The following is an 18,809-nucleotide window of genomic DNA, read 5'->3' on the forward strand; positions in this document are numbered from 1 at the left end:
TATTTAAAGGGTGTCTACTAAGAAGTTGGAGATTCCCTTTTCATAAGGAGTCTTATGGAAAAGTGAGGAGTGATATGTGCAAGTTACGCTTGGGAAGATTCCAACTGGACACAAGACAAAACTTTCCACAAGGAGAATAATCAGCCTTTGGAATAATCTCTCCATTATGTGGCAAGTGGTGGATTCCCCAGCATTGGAGACTTAAGAGTCAGCAGGACAGGGTGATGGTGACTCATCCAGACTGTGCTTTCACCAGCAAAGACTGGACCAGATGATCCTTGAGGTCCCTTCCAACCTGGAATGAGTCTACAACGAATATCAGGATGTAAGATGACCAGTGATTGTCAGGTGCCCAAAGACTGGCCAAAAGGGAGAAATGTTAATATACTTCTGGTAGATAGTAACATCCCTCTTCCTCTCTCTTACCACCTGAGAGCAATCCATTGCTGCTCTAGTAATTAGCAAATCTCTCTTTTTAAGCCACAGAAGCTTATTGTTCTGCTCTTCATTTGTACAAGAAATCACAAAAAGTGAGAATGGTCCTACAGATTTGTCAGCACGTGGTTCAATTGCTCAGCATTTATAAATGCTTGGCTTGGCAGGAAAAATATTACTTGCTGTAAACAAGTTTATCCAAGTAGTTCCCGTGGTTACTGATGATCAGAACAGCAATAAATGAGATTTTGAAAGAATTAAAGGAAGAAAAGAAGGCTGGTACAGATAATACTTGTAAGAGATAAAATATTATAATATAATAAGCAGACAGACTGAAAAATGGAGAAATGTTAAAACAACAGTTAAAGAGGAAGTACTGCAAACTTCTGTTTAAAAGTATAAATTTTATATATGACTAATATTTAGATAGACTAGAACATCTTTAAGGAAACAAAAAAGTGGGAACAGCACATTATATTCTAAAAGTATCTTAATTGATAGGTAGAAAAACAATTCACTAGGAAAGGCATAAAAAGGAGGAATGCCTGAGAAGAAAGTGCAGCCACAGTCTCTTGATACTGCAGAGCAGACACCTCAACCATTTATTTCCTTTTGCTATAATTTTTAATCTAAGCTCTGGTCAAATAATTTTAAAAGAAGGCAATGCAGACATCCTGAGGACTGCAAGGCTCAGCAGACACCAGCATATGCACACCTTCTTTGTTACACAAGATACTAAGTGGCAAATTTAGTGCTTCAGTCTTTCAATCAGTGCAGAGGGTTTCTGTTTCTTCCTAAAACAGGCTAAGAAACAATCTGAAATCTCTTCTTTGAGTTTGGAGGATTTTTCTGAAAGGATCTGGAGTAATTCTGTGAACCTGGAAAATATAAAACATTGCTAATTGTTGTAGTTTCTGAAAGACACTCCAAGATTATATATTAATTATTTCCACTATATATTAATTACTTCCACCAATGTGCTCAGATCAATATTTGCTAACCTGCCCTTATTCTTATATCACCTGTTATATAATTTTGTCAATGATATAATTATTTAAACTCAAGGAACTTCCAAACAAGTAAAGATTACTTATAAGGACTCAAATACACCAGGAACCTAGACAGTCAGCTTTATTGTAAAAATAAAACAAAATGAGGGTTGTCCTCTTTTTTGGGGTTGTAAATTCAAGACAGAGATGCAAATCAATACTAATTTGTTTTTTATGAGAGCTTTATATTTTTATTTAAAATATACATTTTCAAATCTACTTTTCCTACACAAAAGAAGTTTATTAATTTCAGACCTAAAATAAAATTTGTCATTAGCAGTTCACCAGCATGCAAGTGTGGTACTACTCTAGAAGCTGCAAAAATATCTTGCCAGTACACCACATACTCTTGCTATAGTTGTAAATATGTCAAAATGCTAAAAAAAAAAAAAAAGATGAGATTATGAGACTGAATCTTTTTCCTCTTCCTTTTCCCTTTCATGTCATAACAAGAAAAAGAAGATTCAAAGGATTCCTACCCATAAGAGTTAGGACTACCTCAGAACAAGTGAGAAGAAACTTCAGAACCAAACTCAAAAGATCCTGCCAAGAAAACCTGTTGTTCTTTTATGCTGAGATGGCTCTCCCTAAGCACTAGACTTTTTAACAGTATGATGGGTTAATAAGTTTTGTTGGCCTTTTACCTTTCAAGTCATTCTCCTTTGCCTACCTGTTATCAAAAATCCTTGACCGGTCCTTCTGTGGTTAGCAAAATCCACAGGAGTCAGTGACTTCTTCTGAGGTGTGTCTTTCTGTACAAAGGAAAGATATACTCTTACCTAGTGAGATACACTTATCTATGGAAAGAGATCGATTATGGTTTTACGATCTAGTCCAGCAGACTGGACCCTACCAAAGTGCAAAGCTCAACACAGCACTAAAACTGCACACTTCTAGCACACACACCCCCTCAAAACTTGAAAAAAATTTCTTCATACAACAGTACCACACCCTCCCCAAGACTTTTAGCATCATCCTCTCTACAGATAGCAGGAATCCCTGTACATCAGAAGTCAGGAGGCTCAGAAACGAGACCTTCTGTAAACCAACAGCACGCATGAAAGAAAACCTCCTCCCTTTTTCCATGTCTCCCCTTACACTGTAACATACCCTGAATGTATGAGTTGTGTTGGGTCTTGGAAATTGATCAACAGTAACAGTTCTTTCTCTGAGTGGCTGTTGCTCTGCCCTGCCAGCCATTGCACTTGACACTCTGCTATGAGTATACTGTTCTTGATGCTGAGAAAATTAGGAAGAGCATTAAGAGAATGCAGCAATTGAGTAAGTTAAAATATTTTTTTCTGTTGACATACGAAAGTTTACAAGAAGGTAAGAAAAATATGTTTTCAATAACCAAAAGCACGAATTTAAGTGTTGCCTGTTTTTTAAACAGATGCAAGACTGTTTCTATGTTGGCATGTCGATATATCAACATGTAAATTTACTTTCATTCTGGTGATTTATTACTGCCTCAGCCTTCAAAACTAGCCAATATAAGATCTGGCTTTTTTCAGTTACTAGCCTTTTCTACTTCAGTCAGCATAGTATTCTAATTCTTACAACCTAATATTAGTGAATAAAACAATGAAAAGAGCTATTTAAATCCAGATGCATAGAAGAGCAAGGTTACTATCTTGTCATCTTGTTGGCTTGTTCTTTTTAGTTTTTTTTTTTAACCAGATTTTTCTGTTGTCAGACACTTTCCACTATGATCTGTCTGTGATCTAAGGTTTTGAACTGCCTCCTCCTGCATTCTAATTGCACCCCAATGTAACACACATTAGCACGTTAAAACTATGTATTAAATACAAACCAACATAAGCTGTAAAATTACTCACTTCAACAAGTGACATAGGATAATTTATTTCTAAATAGCTTGAAGTTCTTTACTTTAATGAACACAACTTACAGGGCTCTGCTGCATTCGAGGTACTGAAACACGTTGTTCAACAGCCTCGGAGTTTATTGGTGGTAACTTGTTCCGGGTCACAGGCGCACGAGCAGAAGATAAACTACTGCCAACCCTACAGAATTTTAAGGATTCCTGTTTTAGGAGCATTCACCTTACAGACTTCTTCATTGAAGTAATATGAAATTATTAAGTAGTAGATTTCTTTATAAAGCTCAGCTACAGAAAGTAACAGCACCTAATTCAGCAATAAAGAAGTAGAACAAATGCCTTTCCTCAAAAACAATCATGGCTCTGTTTGCTTTCTTCTTCCCTCTGAATTCTAAAATTAATAACACATCATGGGTTAGTTCTCAAGTATTTTTCAAAATCCTTCAGTGGTGAAATTTCAGTAAAATTCTGAGAAAAGAATAAAATGAAAAACTTACTTTGTTTTTCCTTTACGGATTTCATCATTGTGCATACTAGGAACTTCTGAGCAGGGATGGTCAGAGGTGAGAGAAGGTAACCTTGGTACTTTCCTAGAAGATGCCAGCAGAGCCGGAGATGGTGAGAGAACACTGTTATCAGAAATTCTCCCCAACCTAGCATATGCTGAATTTGGAGTGCTGGAGGTACTGGTATGCTGTTTGTCTTCTTGCTCATTCCTAGGGAAAGAAAAAGAAATAAGGAATTAGGATCAAGAAATACAAGGGTTTAAGAGTGCATCATTTTTACCTGTGCAAATTACTATCATATCAGTGATCACAAGATCACACAAGATTACTGCCTTTTTTACCAGTTTTTTTCTAATTGCAAAAAAATTTTTATGTGAATAATGTGAATTATGTTGTATTTTTAAAACGTCAATGTCACCTACTGGTGTTTTTCTGCCATGGCAGCATGCCTCTGTTGGAGCGGTTTTGCTTGAATTGTCATCACACCACTCAGATCACTGCAGAAGTTGCTGGAGAAACGGTAAACCTATTAAAAGCAACAACTATGTGTTAACCTTTACTTTTTTAGAAGGAAGATCTCAAAAAGCACATAGTTAAGAGGTATTTTACTTGTTTTTTATTTCTAGTTCCTTTTAAGATAGATCAGTATAATTCTCAGGAGTAGATGGGGCAACAATGCTTTTTTCTTTTGCTTATCTTCAACATATTTTTATAAACAAAATTTGTGTAATTTAATTGCAACTTGATTTACAATATAAATTTCAGTTGAAGCCAAAGATTGATTCTTCAAACTTTTCACGTTCTTTCACTTTTCCCTCAGCACAGGGGCATGATTTATCAAAGGATTTTACTTCTCCTGGCTGCTGGGACTGCTATAGAACAAAGCACACCCACAGGGAGAACCAAGACTGCTGTGCTATCTTTCCTGTGTTCCTTATCTCACTCTTTAGCAAGCATGGAAAAAGAGCCGATGGAAGAAAATTAAGTCACTTGAACTCAGCAGTGAGAGACAGGAGAGAAAAAAAAAAAACACAGAGAAACAGTGGCTGAAAAAGGAAACAAATGTGCAATACACTAATCAGGAGACAGAGGGAGGAGACAGCAAGCAGGACATTTTATCAATATAAGTATGAGCTTCTACAAAGACAGGTAAGGCCTAGTGCCAGCATGCTAGTGGATGTACTGCAGAATCCCCTTTCACAAGAGGCAAAGAAAAAGAGAAGGAATGGGAGACTCTGAAACTCATGGTGTTGTGAGAAAAGCTCTTCAAGTTGCAACTTCACATCCCAGTTTATCTTCTTAATTCTAGCATGAAGAAATTACTGGATCACAATAAAAGCATAATTAACTTTTAAGGACAGAAAAGAATGTAACAAGACTTCGCAAATCAATGGCAGCAATACCTTAGAGGTAAATTGTACCTTTCAGAACCACCAAAGAAAAACAATTGACAAGAAACAAAAAATGAACATTGAATGAAACCTCATTTTAAATCAGATGACTTAAAGTACCCCTAATTGGTATAAAGAAAAAAAAAAAAACTGAGGAAATAAAGAAAAAGAGCCTTTTCAAGTTTCAATCAAGACTGTCCAAGGTTTGACAAAAAAAAGAACATTTGACACAGAGGTTTGCTTTATTTTTACCTGTGATGAAACTGAAGGAGCCCCAAAAGATACACTTTGTGCTTCAGAGCCTCTAGAAAATGGAATGGTCCCAACATCTGCTGTAATATGAATGGCTGGCAAATGCAGCAGTTTTGCTGTAACAGTTTTCAGTTTTTCTATTTGTTGGTCACACTCTGCACAACAGCAAAAAAAGTAGAGGGAACAAGAAGTATTTTCTATGTTTACCAGCCATCATTTCTTGGGGTTCAAGCAATATGACACAGTAAATGAAGAGTTGTACATAGCTTTATATTTCCATGCTATTTAAAAATCTAACATATATTATGGGTTTTTGAAAGCATTTCCTTTGCTTTCTCTGACACTGACACACAAGCTGGCCTATACAGGTAGATTCAGAGGTGGTTGTTTAAGAAAATACAGCTAAGACCTTTGAAATGCTGTCTAAAAATCCCCAGAGCTTTTCCTTTCTAAGTAGTAAAAAAAAAAAATAAAAATATGTATCAAATAAAAAGTCTATTGATACCAGCCTCGTCTGACAGCAGCTATACACTGTTTCATTTTGGGTATATGTTACCATCTTATTTCTATTATAAACTCAAATTATTTTCCTTCCTAGTTTAAATACTAGCTATATGACCTTTAAAAATATAAAAGGGCAAACGTATCATAACACTGCTAAATGATCCTCCCTAAACTATAATACAGAGAGCTAAACAATCCACCTGCGCTGTCAAAAGAACTTTTAAATTACAGAAAAACCTGAAATGTTACGTTCTGATGCTGCAAGCATTCAGAAAAACTTTGCCATTTCTTACTTTGTTGTATTCTTATATTTGAGGTCAGGTGTACCTTACATTAGAGATAACTTCCAAAATCCACCCTCAGTTATTCTTCTGTTACTTCTGTCCTTTTAAAATACATTGAAAGAACTGAAATTCCCCTCAGACTCCAGAGATAACACATGCACACTAAATAGATTTTCACTTCTACCTATTTTTCCTAGCTTTTCCTTTTCCTCACTACAGTCTGTTAGAATATGAAAACACAGAATAAAATTCCATGTGTCACCTTTTCTTCCTCCTATAGTCAATTCATGAATTCCTGCACATCAGCAAGACTGCCTATCTCACTTTAACATTCTGACCACCCAAGGGTTCTTTCTATTTCTAAAGCTTAAACAATGAGGACTAGGAGACTCTGATTCCTAGGTTCCAGATCACATTGTCAGTGATCCCCTGACTAATGATGACTAACAGCATCAATTTGCATCTTCAAGCCAGTGATTAATATTTTTATTTTTTAAAACACACTCTCTTGCAATGAAGCCATTTCAGTATTTTTCTTTTTACATCTCTCATACAAAACTCCCTGAAAATTAGGAAGAAAGTTTTATTTTTGGTGCATGTGTGTGCACACATTCTTGTGGCAAGGCATTGCATATGTTACAGGTCTACAGCACTGGTTATCTTAACTAAAGCTTGGAATATTTGCTTAATTTAAGCAGATGGGGAAGGATGACTTTTCTGAATTAGATTCAACAAATACCATATTTTCAAATGAAAATATCAAATACCTGGGATACTAGTTTCCCAATTTTTTTTAATCAGTTCCTCCAATATTCCAATGACATTGCTCCAGATATGATCAAACACTTCAGAAGCCACAGCATCTTTGATACAGGCATTGGGAGAAACAGGGGGAATGCCACGCTTACACCTCTTCTCAGAAAGACGCATTTTCTTTTGTTCCCAAATCTCATCCTCACTAATAAAGGAAACAAATTCAAAAGAATTCCCATGGCAATTGACTTCCTCCCACCACCCCCTCCTTCAATAGAGAAACACACATATGGAAGAAAAGGCAGTCAGCTGGAGATAACCAAAAAATTCAAACTCAAATTCACCTAAGGGAAGAGAACCTATCAAATACATATACTGATTTCTTTTTCATTTGCTTGCCATTGAAAAATTTAAAAATCCCATTAGGGCATTACAAAAGAAAGATCTACAGGTCTAGGAAAAAGTTTTGTACGTGGCATAGTCATTTGAGACTAAATCCTATGCTTTTTACAATAAAATAGGCAACAACATTTGTTGTATTTGTCAAGAGGACTCTCACATGAAAATTTCTTTCTCAGCATGCCCTGTGTACCTGCACACATCTGCAATTTTCCACCACTGATCAAAGATGAAACAACTTTAAAGGATTTCTGCAGTATAACAAGAATAGTAGAGCCCATAGGCTTGCACATACCTTATTCCTATGCACTACAGTAAGAACAGTTACGCTTTTTAGGCTTTTTTTCTGTTTCCTCTGTTTCTAGGGAAACATGTTTTAGCAACATCTCCTAACTTGGTCTTCTAGTACACCCTCTCAGAAAGAATGTTTTGACTTTTTTCTTTTTGTTAATGCCATTGTATTTCTTCCTAAGGAAAGGGGTTTTGGGGAGGTTTTTTTTTGAGATCAAAAAGATGCTTCCAAATTCCTACAGGTTTCTGCTACCTCCCTTTCTCTTCTCTGTCACTTCTTCACTTCTTCCTCAAGCCACACTGCATAATTCTTAACTGTATGTGAGATGTGGCTGATTGGTCCAACTCACAAAATGACCAGGCTATTCTCCTGTCAGGCTTTGTAACACCTAATGTTTTAGTTATGGAGAACAAGGTACTTCACAACTGAAGGAAACAAGTAGCATATGAAGGAGACAAAAGAGAGAAACATACCCTCAGACAAGTCTCCCTCCCAAATTAAGTTTATTTACTTATTAAAACAGAGAAAACTACTGAGAGCATTCTTAAACCTAAATGCTTCCTAAAAAGGCAGCAATCCCAGCCTTCTCTTTCAAAAAGAGCACTGAAATGGTTCTCTCTCTGAAAGGTTCCTCAGGTTTTCAGAACAAACATGTCTTTGTTCTGAGTGTGCATAAGGCCTAAGCACAAAAAGCTTTGTGCCCAGTGAGTGCTACCAAAGCTTTCCCCTTTTAGAGGCCTTTTAGAAAGCAGCACATGATGATCTTTCATCCACCCAGTAGCCTAACTCCTGGAACATTCAACTGGCTCACAGGAAACCTAGGCTGCACTGTGAGGAAGATGACTGAATGACTCGTCACTCACAAGAGTGCTCTAAATGCAGGCTGTAACCTGCAGCTCTCCTCACAAAGCTGCTGTACTCTGCACAGAAAGAATTTAAGACTCATTAGGGCAGACAATGACAGCACAAACAGTGTCATGACACTAAACACCCTGACGCTCAAGGCACTCACTTGGGGAGAAGGGATGCCTTCATCCTCAAAATTAAAATAATCTTAAAATTAAATATTCATTTTACTGAATCTCCATGCATCAAATACCTCAAAACAACTAGTTAAGACATTCCTCTGAAATGGGAGATGTGAGCTTTAAACCACTAATCTTAATCTTAATCTTCCACATGCCCAGTGAGTCTCCTGACCACTGCGTTACCGAACACAGGGGCAGAAGAGAAACACAGTTTAGTAACCCTGACTCAGTTCATTGATATTTTTTCATTACATTCTTCAAAAATACATATATCTGTTATTTACAGTTCCTTGTTGTCAAAAGCAAGATATTCCTCTATTTTTCCATCCTCATCATAAATTTCTTCTTCCAGGAAGGAATACATGGCTGAGTCTGAAGCAGAAATCCTACTGGAACTTGAATGCAGTGATGTATGTATTGGAGATACTGTTGGGATCAGTTTAGAGCCTGAGATGCAGAGCCTGAAAAAAATATCAAGAAAATGAGAAGTAAACATTCAAAGAAAGGAGAAAGTGCATATTTAGTTATATTGACATGTTTCAGTAATATAAGAGTAATATTTGTACGTGTTTCTGAAAAGGGAAACTTTAAAAAATTAACATACTCTTTTGTATGACCAGTACATTCAAGGAGGCCAGGCACACACTTAGTATCTACAAGGGCATCATTTCTGCTCTGAAAATGCTGAAAGCCTTCATCCTTTGGCACTAGGAGCTGCTTTCCTAGAACCCTGAATAAAAAGGAGAAAACAAGCAGAGTCATAGATGGAAACCTTAGCCATATGCAAATATCCAGAATATAAGCACCTGCAAACAGTAGGCAATGCAAAAGCACCACTTACATCTGCTTTGAGGGGCCAGAGCCTTGTGTGTTACCTTAATATTGACTATTATTTAAGTCATTAAAGTTAAGCTGATTTACACAATATGAGATTCTAGTTTACAAATTTTAAGAGCAAATAGTAAAACTTGTTAGATTGTTCTAAAGCCAGACAAAGTAAACACACTTCCTCCCTTATGAAAAAACTATGTAAGATACATTTTAAAATGGATGCAGAAGACAATTAACATCTGTGACTTCACTTATCCAACTCCAGTATCCACCTAATGTGAGTAAAAGTGCTAATCAAAAGTGTTTACATGGAAAGTTAAGGCTAAAGTTCAGAAAATGTGTGAACTCCAACATGCATAATGTAGAGAGGAAGAGCGAAAAGGTTAAAAGTAACTCTAATAAATTTACACTAAATTATATAATAAAATAATTTCTGAACAACTTGGCCTGCAATCATTTTATTAATCAAAATGAAGGGCATCAGTTGCTAAAGCACCACTGCCCAGACTGACTCACAGCTATGGCACTACTCAGTCCCAGGCACAGAGATCTGAATGCACAAGTGTTGCTGATGCCCAAACTATAAGAGGTTATCCCAAAAACTCAAATTACGATGATAACTGATTTAAACTACTACTGGCAAGAATTTCCTTACCTTATATGAGGAAATTGTTCAACCCAATCTGCACATTCTGCCTGCAGGTTCTCTGTTTTTGAGGTCACTTTTCCTTCAAACAGCAATTCATCAATCTCCCAAAACAACTGTTGCACTCTCTGTGTGTTGACTTTATCAAATTCCTATATATTATAAAGTTAATAGCTGTTAGCAAATATGCACGAATACTAAAATTTCTGTAATATTTAAAGAACAGAACAACACGAAACAACTTCGCTAAGCGTGTCAAAATGCATATTCAGACTATATATTTTTGACACAATTTACATACCACAATGCAGAAAAATTCCCCAAAAAACAAACACCCAAAAAATCCCACACAGCTGGCCTGAACAAGATGATTCAGCAAAAGGGAACTACAAGACTGTATTTCTTTGACATTAACATATAACATACAGCTGCCTAAGAAACAACCATTATAAGTTGTTCAGACTTCCAGCTTATTCTCTGTGCCAATGTGAAGCACGCACACTGCATCTCCAGCACCCAGGGCACCCTGCTCTTTCAAGAAGTGTTCTTCTTCTTTCTTTCTCAGTACAACAGCTAAGAGGGCAAAGAGGGAGCACCTTACTATGCCTGTGTGACCTAATCTAGGGCTTAGCAAACAGCTGTCAGTGTGAGAAATGCCCTTCCATACTTCTTCACTAAACCTACAACTCAGTGCTACTAGATAGTAGGTTAACACAAAGGCAAATGAAAATAGTAGAGAAATGCCTGATTTTATCCAGTGATGGGGAGACAAGCACTTGGCTGAGGGTTCCTCAGCTAGGCACTGTTTGTAATGACATTTGCCACATACATTAGACACTTTGATACACTAAAAAACTGATAAAACTCAAGGCCCAAATTACGCTTGTCCCCTTCCAGCTGAATGCCTCCAAGCACTTTAGGCCACAGAAGGGATCACACGGAATGAGAAAATAACTCTCACACGGGTTACTGTAATATCCAGAGCCAGGCTTTCTCCTGAAGGGCTGGCAGCAACAGATCGGATCAGTATGCTAAAGGTTAGAGCATTATGCAAAAAGAAAGGCAGAACTACCACTACCAGCCACAGAAGGTTTTCTGAAATGAAAGTGGCAGCAACTGCAATGCTGCAACTTCCAGCCTGCACCAGGTATGCCTCAGAGGTCAGCCTTTGTAACAGTAGGACCTCTCTTTGCATCATCTACAAAAAATAACTGAGTTCATGTAAGAGCTAAATGTTTACCAAGACTGGGAAATTTAAATGCATGTTCATGAATGTACCTCATAACTGAAAACCTTGAGAAAAGTTGAATTTAGACATTGCCTGCACTATATAGTGTTTGAAAGGACATGTTTTATCATTTGCTTGCACTCAAAAACCTAAGCCTACCTTCTTCAGTAAAACAGCTTTGTTTTCCCCAAACTTCATCATTTATCATTTTATTCTATTTTCCTTTGTTACACATCAGCTGCACCAATACCATCATGCAAATAAAACTATTTTTAAATATTCAATTAATAGACGTATTCATTAGGCTATTATGGATGAGGTGCTGCATGTCCAACATTAGTAAAAAACTAGTATTTCTACAATATTTAGAGAAAGAGTAATATAAAAGTTTCTGTGACATACATCATCCCTCCAGGAGTAAACTGAACTTCTTTCAGTAGACAAACTAGTAGTATAGCTGTTGATTCCAGACCAAGAATTATTCAGCTCCGTGGGTGTTGTGCAATCACTAGGTGAAAGGGATGAAAGTGTCTCACTGAAAAGAAGACAAATTAAAATGAAGAACACATGTATTTTCAAAGCAACAAATCAAGTAAATGGTGCAAGCAGATAGTTTAAAGTAGAGTGAATACATGCTCCCATTAGTACTATTTACTACCTCAAAGACAATTCCTTGTATACTATTAAGTTTTTGCATGCATTTAGACCATTGCAACTGTATGGCACTCTAAAATATGCATATGAATGTGTTTATGTTTTTGAATATAATTATATGCATGTATCTATGTTTCCAGCTCAAACAATTATTTTGGTTTCTCCACGTCAGCTAGTGATCACATGAAAAACAGATGGAAGATAACATAAGGTTTCTTTAACTCTTTCACATTAGAAGCTTCCACAAGAAAACTTTTGCAAAACTAAGCACAAGATCTCTACAGATGTTTCAAACAGCACCGAGTTACATGTCCCTATGCAGCACTCTTTATGTTACTAAATCTGGCGCACTTTAAAATTTGAGCCACGGCAACTCAAGCCCCCAAAGTTTTAGCTGGTCCCTGCCAGCTACCACCCACTCCAGGACGCAGGGAAAGCAGTGGTAATAGGATGTGCAGGCAAATCCAAACCAGCGTCATCTGGAATAAAATGTCTTGAAAGTTAACTAACTTGCAACATGGGCAAGCATGATTTCAATTTAATCATGAAGTCTGATTTCCCTTCCAGACCTAATCAGTGCCCTCTACTATGGTCTTAAAATACTTAAATCCATATCACAAACCAGGAATAAAGTTCAAACCCTTTAAACACCAGGTTAGGTCAATTTGTATCCTGGATTATATCATGCAATAGTTATTATCCATGAGAATTATTGGAAGAATGATTAGTGAAAATTAACTCCAATCTGGAAATATCTAAGTCAAAAGTAAGTTAATTAGGCATTATTTCAGAAGTACATGAATACCAGGTATAATTGTCAATGGCTTCTTGAACATTTCTGGCAAAAACTGATGGAAGAGAAACTCCACTTTTTCCAGAGAGACACCGATTTGGGGAACCTCTGGACAGTCCCTTCCTATAAACACAGAAACATAACATTCCATAATTTTAAATAAAGTTAATTCACATCTCCACTGGAAAGGTAGGGGTGAGGAGGGCAGGGGAAAGGAGAAGAGGAGGAAGAATACTACTCTGTTGAATTTTTCAATTTTTCAGTCCTATCCATCAAGACAAACATTTGCCTGAAGCAACCAAATAGCTTTTATTTGCCTTACTTACAAAAGTGTGTTTAAAAAAATGTACTTTTGACACTTGCTTTACTCCATTGCCATCCTCCTTGGATTTTGCGCTTCAAACTTCACAAGAAGCACACACAAATGAATCAGCACCTCACTACTGCAACAACAGAGCAAAGGCACAAACCAGTAATTGCCCATAGAACAGTTTAATGAAGGAATGTTTTTTCTTTGTTTGGGAGGGCAGGGCTTTTTGTTGGGGGGGGGGGGGTGTTATAATTACACAACTGTTCATAATTACATATTACATTCGATGCATGAAGTTGGGTTACTAATATGCTAAACCCAGCTCTTCAGAACATACACAGATGTGTGAAAGTGCTCCTTGGAAGCACTTAGAACAACTGATTGCTTCACCTATTTTCATGCCATAAAACCCTCACAGCAGCATGACGGCATCGAAGTACATTTGTGAATGAGTAACTATAGGAAAACAGCTCACAGTTCCAAGAATTTTCTTCATTTCTTTTAGACAAGAACTGCAGATTTATCTTTCCATTACACATATTACAAAGACACATATGTCAAAATCTACCTCTCTACTCAAATGGACCACATCACACATCCTACTGCTATGTCTTGGTTAAGAAAACAACAAAACCTACCATCAGCTTGAACTTGCATCAGGGAAGACCTTAAATTTAAAATTCTTCGAGGCTGGTTAAACAGCAGTGGAAAGCATTTCCATATGTTTGCACTTCATATCCTATCTCTTCCCTAGGCATCTGCTTTTGGCCAGTAAGCACGAGGAGGCTCTATGAATATTCATAAAGTCCAGTCCCATGACTTGAGTCTTGTTTTGCTCCAACATCAAAATCTATCTCTCAAGAAGTAACAGTGAGCTCACAGTCTATCTTCTACATGGAATGCTGTTTCCTTCTGTTCCCATACATCCCCCTCTGGCTAACATTTGCGATGTTATTTATTGCTCAGGGAGCTTTATAAGGTCTTTCAATTTTTTTCATAGCTGACCCTTGTTCTTAGTATTTTTCCACAACTTAATATCACCACCAAGGTTTAACACTTCACTGCTCTTCACCTGCTCAAACTGCCCAGGTCAGATTCCCACGAAATATCACTGGAGGAGGAAACCACTTCCAGTTACCGTCTGCTTACTAATACCCAAGCTAAACCTCCCCTGGCACAATTTCAGGCTGTGTCCTCTTCTCTTGATGTGAGCTGGAGCAAAGTAGTGTTTCTACCACATTTTTCCACTGCATGTTATTGTACTACGTCTCCTGACTCCTTGGACCACACGCCATTAGACGCGCCGGTAGATCATTGCAATAAAATAAAACTATAGGAAAAACCCCTCCCAGCACATCTATAGCATCACTTCCCCTGCGCTGGCAGGCGAACACCAGAAGCTGGAGCAGCTCCCAGCTGCTCACCGAAAGCTCCGCAGCGACGGGCATTACACGGGGACAACAATACCGCGGCAACACTCCCGCCGCCCCGGCAGGAGAACAGGCGGGCCGCGGACACCGCCCCGCCACGGGCCGCAGCCCCCGGCCCCGTCGGCACACTCACACGGGGACGAGCAGCCCCCGGCCCCGCCGCCACACTCACCCCAGGACGAGCCGGCCCCGCCGCCACACTCACCCGGGGACGAGCCGGCCCCGGCCCCGCCGGCACACTCACACCAGGACGAGCAGCCCCCGGCCCCGCCGGCACACTCACCCCAGGACGAGCCGGCCCCGGCCTTGCCGCCACACTCACCCGGGGATGAGCAGACCCCGGCCCCGCCGGCACACTCGCCCCAGGACGAGCAGCCCCCGGCCCCGCCGGCACACTCACCCGGGGATGAGCAGCCCCCGGCCCCGCCGGCACACTCGCCCCAGGACGAGCAGCCCCCGGCCCCGCCGGCACACTCACCCCAGGACGAGCAGCCCCCGGCCTTGCCGCCACACTCACCTCGGGAGAAGCCGCCCCCGGCCCCGCCGCCACACTCACCCCAGGACGAGCAGCTCCCGGCCCCGGCGGCACACTCACCCCGGGAGGAGCAGCCCCCGGCCCCGCCGCCACACTCACCCCAGGACGAGCAACCCCCCGCCGCAGCCGCCCCGCGGGCCGGCGCCCCGCGCCCTGCGCATGGGGGCGCGGCGGGCGCCCCCCGCACCGCCCCGGCGGCGGCAGCGCCACACCGCCCGCACCGCCCGCTGCCGGCGCCCACCGCGCCGCCCGCGGCTCGCCACGCCACGCCCCGCCGCAAGGCTTCGCACCCCTCCGGGCCTCCCCACGAAAAGCTAAAGCCTCAGCCTGGGCGGCAGCGGTGTCATCTTCCTGTCCCTCGCCTCGCAACACGCACCCAAAGAACGCCGAGCTTGGTCTTTCTGACCAGAGGAGGTTTCCCTCGCCTTCGGAGATGAACAATGGTTATGCCATGCTGGCCAGCTACATAAAGATTTTCCCTTGTTAATTGAGTTCCTCTCTGAACTAGCTCTGTGCACGTCACCGATCCTCTTTAGCATGGGTCAGAGCAGAGCATAGACTGTCAGCTGCAGATTTACACTAGCTCCAGTAATCCACTAGCTTCATTCATCTCTAGCTCCAGGACATAAAAACTCTGGCGTCTACATATTTTGCAGAAAGCATCTCTTAAAGGAGGAAACAGATATGCTTATAAGCAAAAAGAAAATACAAGAAAGAGAAAATAAAAATAAAGGCAGCATTAAATATGCTGAAAATTAAGACTGAAAAAGCAAGACATATGAAGCCTCACCTTACAGGAAATCAAACAGCAGCATTTAAATGACATTTAAAGTTTCATAACCAAACAAAATATTGCTCACTAAGAAAGGCATACAGAAAATGCCTAGCATTTTTTCTCTGATGATAATTTTTTTTTTAACCTGTTCAGTAAGGAAAGGTCCATATTCTTCAAAGGCCCATTCTTCCGTGTCAGTAAATCATTAAGAAACTGCACACATAATTACAACTTTCCTTGTCCTTAGCAATCATTCTTCTATAGGAGCAGGTTTGTCCAACGCTTCGGACACATGCACACACACAAAAATAAGAGTACTTTGTTAAGAAAATCTTACCCAAGCAGATGAAATCTAGAATAGAAAATTATGTCCTGGTTAAGAAAATGCAATTTTAACCTTCCACCTTCTCCTATATTTCCACAGTGGAGAGCAAGAGTTAAATTTTGTGCAACCGTTTGGGAGGGCTTTTTTGTCATTGCAGCAACAAGATTCAGCCAGTGGTCATCCCCACACCTTACCATGACAAAACCCCACAATATCATTTGCATTTCTCTAAACAAAGCCCTTTCTTCCTTTCCAACCAACACAATGATAATTATATGGATAAATAATTGTGTAGGAGTATATTATTAGTATTAACACTACTTCCATCACTCTAATTTGTAACTGGAGAGAACTAATAAAGGACATGCCAAAAGACATTCAACCAAAGGAGCTTAGAAAAGTCAATTAATAGAGAAAAATGCTAACTTTATTATCTGTCACACATGCTATGAGATCTCTTTCACAGATGATTCAAAGTCTGTTTTGTAGCCACAGCCCCAATAGCAAATATTATGCATCGCTCCCTTGCCAACAAGGTATAATATCCTAATTTCTAATTAAGCTGCTGCCTTGTTGTCTGAAATAATTAATTTTCTTAGATTTCACATCTTTACACATTCTTTACTATTCTGGAAGTATGATTTGTAACAAATGTAAACATACTAACCACATCATGCTCTCATAACAAGACATCTTTATCTTTTAATCTACCATTTACAGCTGGGGCACTTAAACCTTGAGAAAAAGAGGGTTCAGGGGAACCTGAACCCTCTACAACTCTATCACTCTCTACAACTCTATCACTCTCTACAACTACCTGAAAGGAGTTTGTAACCAGCTAGGGGTTGTTCTCCCCTCCCAAGTAGCAAGTGGCAGGATAAGCAGAAGTAGCCTCAAGTTGTGCTAGAGGAGGTTTAGATTGGATATTAGAAAAATATTCTTCACTGACAGGGTGGTCAGTAGGCTGCTCAGGAAAGTGGCGGAATCACCAACTCTGGAAGTGTGTGTGACACCTGGGGACACAGTTTAATAGAGAACACATCAGTGCTGGGTTAATGCTTGGACTTAATGATTTAGGGGTCTTTTCCAACCTTAATGAGTCTCTTTATTAATCTCACTCATATTCTCACTTTCTGCTTGCTTGTCTATCCCATTCTTGGTTTGTAAAACCAAGACATAACTATTTGTATGCCAGATTTCTATAAAACTTTGATGTGGAGTATGTAAAAAAAGAAATTAAACTATAAGCTCTCTCTAGCATAAATGTGGAAATACATCTGCAGGAAAAATAGATTTTGAAATCACACCAATCTTTCTTAAACTGGTCTGGGACAATTACCACGGAAGCCTATTTCTTATTCTTCTTTGAAGTGATATAGCAAACAGAAGCGTAACACCACAAATCCGGCCTGCTCAAATATTCCTCTTTAAAGGCTCACTCAACACAGTACCCACCTATCAGGGGCATTTTCTTGGAAGTGAATAGACACTCCTGGTCAGTATCATGTTCACTGAGCAGAATGTACAAACTTTGTTGCAAACAACACTGAAAAACTGTCACTGCACAAAATGATCCTTCCACACATTCACCAGCTAATGCTGCTCCATCTTCAGACTAAGCAAGAAACAGACATGACACAGCTACTTTCCACATTGATAATGTACAACATTCCAGGCATGCATTGCAGTATTGTAGTTGAATATTTATACCACAGAAAATACAAAATTCATAAGAAATACACACATCCTTTTCCTTCTAGGTCAGGTCGTCATCTGTCCAACTTGGTTGGTTGCAGTCAGCCATGGTAAGCTCGCCCTCTATTGCTTGACAAAACACATCTTTTTCAAGATTGAGAGGATCTTTAGGAAAAGCACTTTCACTCTCTTGTAACAACTTCAGTGACCACAAACTTGCAGGTATAACAGACAGGACTGAATGTCATTGGCAGAGCCCAGAGGAGGTAGTACTATCTGAAGACTGCTGTAACAACTGTGCCAGGGCTTACACTTGGTTAATACAGCAGCACCAAGTTCCTCCTTCAGCGGTCTGGACCTTTTATGAGACATATCCAGTGACTTCTACAGCTCATAAAAGCAGTCAGCATTTGGCTCAGCATTTAATCACTTACTGCAGCAATACAAAGAAAATCCAGGTAGATGACAACAATGCCTGTCCCTGCTTACAATCCCTGTGCCTCAGCTTTCTCAAAATCAGGCTCATTGTGGCATATCTTGAAAAAGCATCCCGGGAATAGTTTAGCTGACGTAACTCCAGTAGGTGCATGTAAATTAAACAGCATTATGAGATTTAATAGAACATTCATCTAGCCTTCTGCAGTAAATTATTTTATAAGACAGCTATATTATGTTCGGCTTGTTTGTTTAGAAATGACATGGCTTATTAAGGAGAATGAAAAAGAAAACCTGCCTTGAAAGGTAATACAGTAAATGCTGATCATCTTAACTTCTAGCAACACATCTTTATCATTACTCTTACTGAACATGCCAGAGGCTTGACAGCTAGCAAAAGAACATTCCAAAAATTATAG

The 18,809-nt window shown here is 39.5% G+C and overlaps 1 protein-coding gene across 1 annotated transcript; it reads right to left on the reverse strand.

Annotated features, from left to right (window-relative positions):
- Window positions 1-1,007: 1,007 nt before the first annotated feature.
- Window positions 1,008-18,327, reverse strand: FAM149A (family with sequence similarity 149 member A). The gene is made up of 16 exons (XM_054295328.1): window positions 18,267-18,327; window positions 15,178-15,585; window positions 15,104-15,125; window positions 12,898-13,008; window positions 11,841-11,973; window positions 10,220-10,362; window positions 9,338-9,463; window positions 9,018-9,194; window positions 7,029-7,219; window positions 5,474-5,628; window positions 4,253-4,356; window positions 3,822-4,040; window positions 3,394-3,508; window positions 2,595-2,723; window positions 2,155-2,236; window positions 1,008-1,313 (listed from the first exon to the last, which is right to left on the reverse strand). The coding sequence occupies exons 1-16, from the start codon at window positions 18,325-18,327 to the stop codon at window positions 1,240-1,242; spliced, it is 2,250 nt and encodes a 749-aa protein (XP_054151303.1). The 3' UTR covers window positions 1,008-1,239.
- Window positions 18,328-18,809: the final 482 nt, after the last annotated feature.

The sequence above is a fragment of the Melozone crissalis genome, unplaced genomic scaffold (genome assembly GCF_028551555.1).
Source record: "Melozone crissalis strain CALT ecotype California unplaced genomic scaffold, PUWL_Pcris_2 ptg000006l_1, whole genome shotgun sequence".
NCBI lineage: Eukaryota > Metazoa > Chordata > Aves > Passeriformes > Passerellidae > Melozone > Melozone crissalis.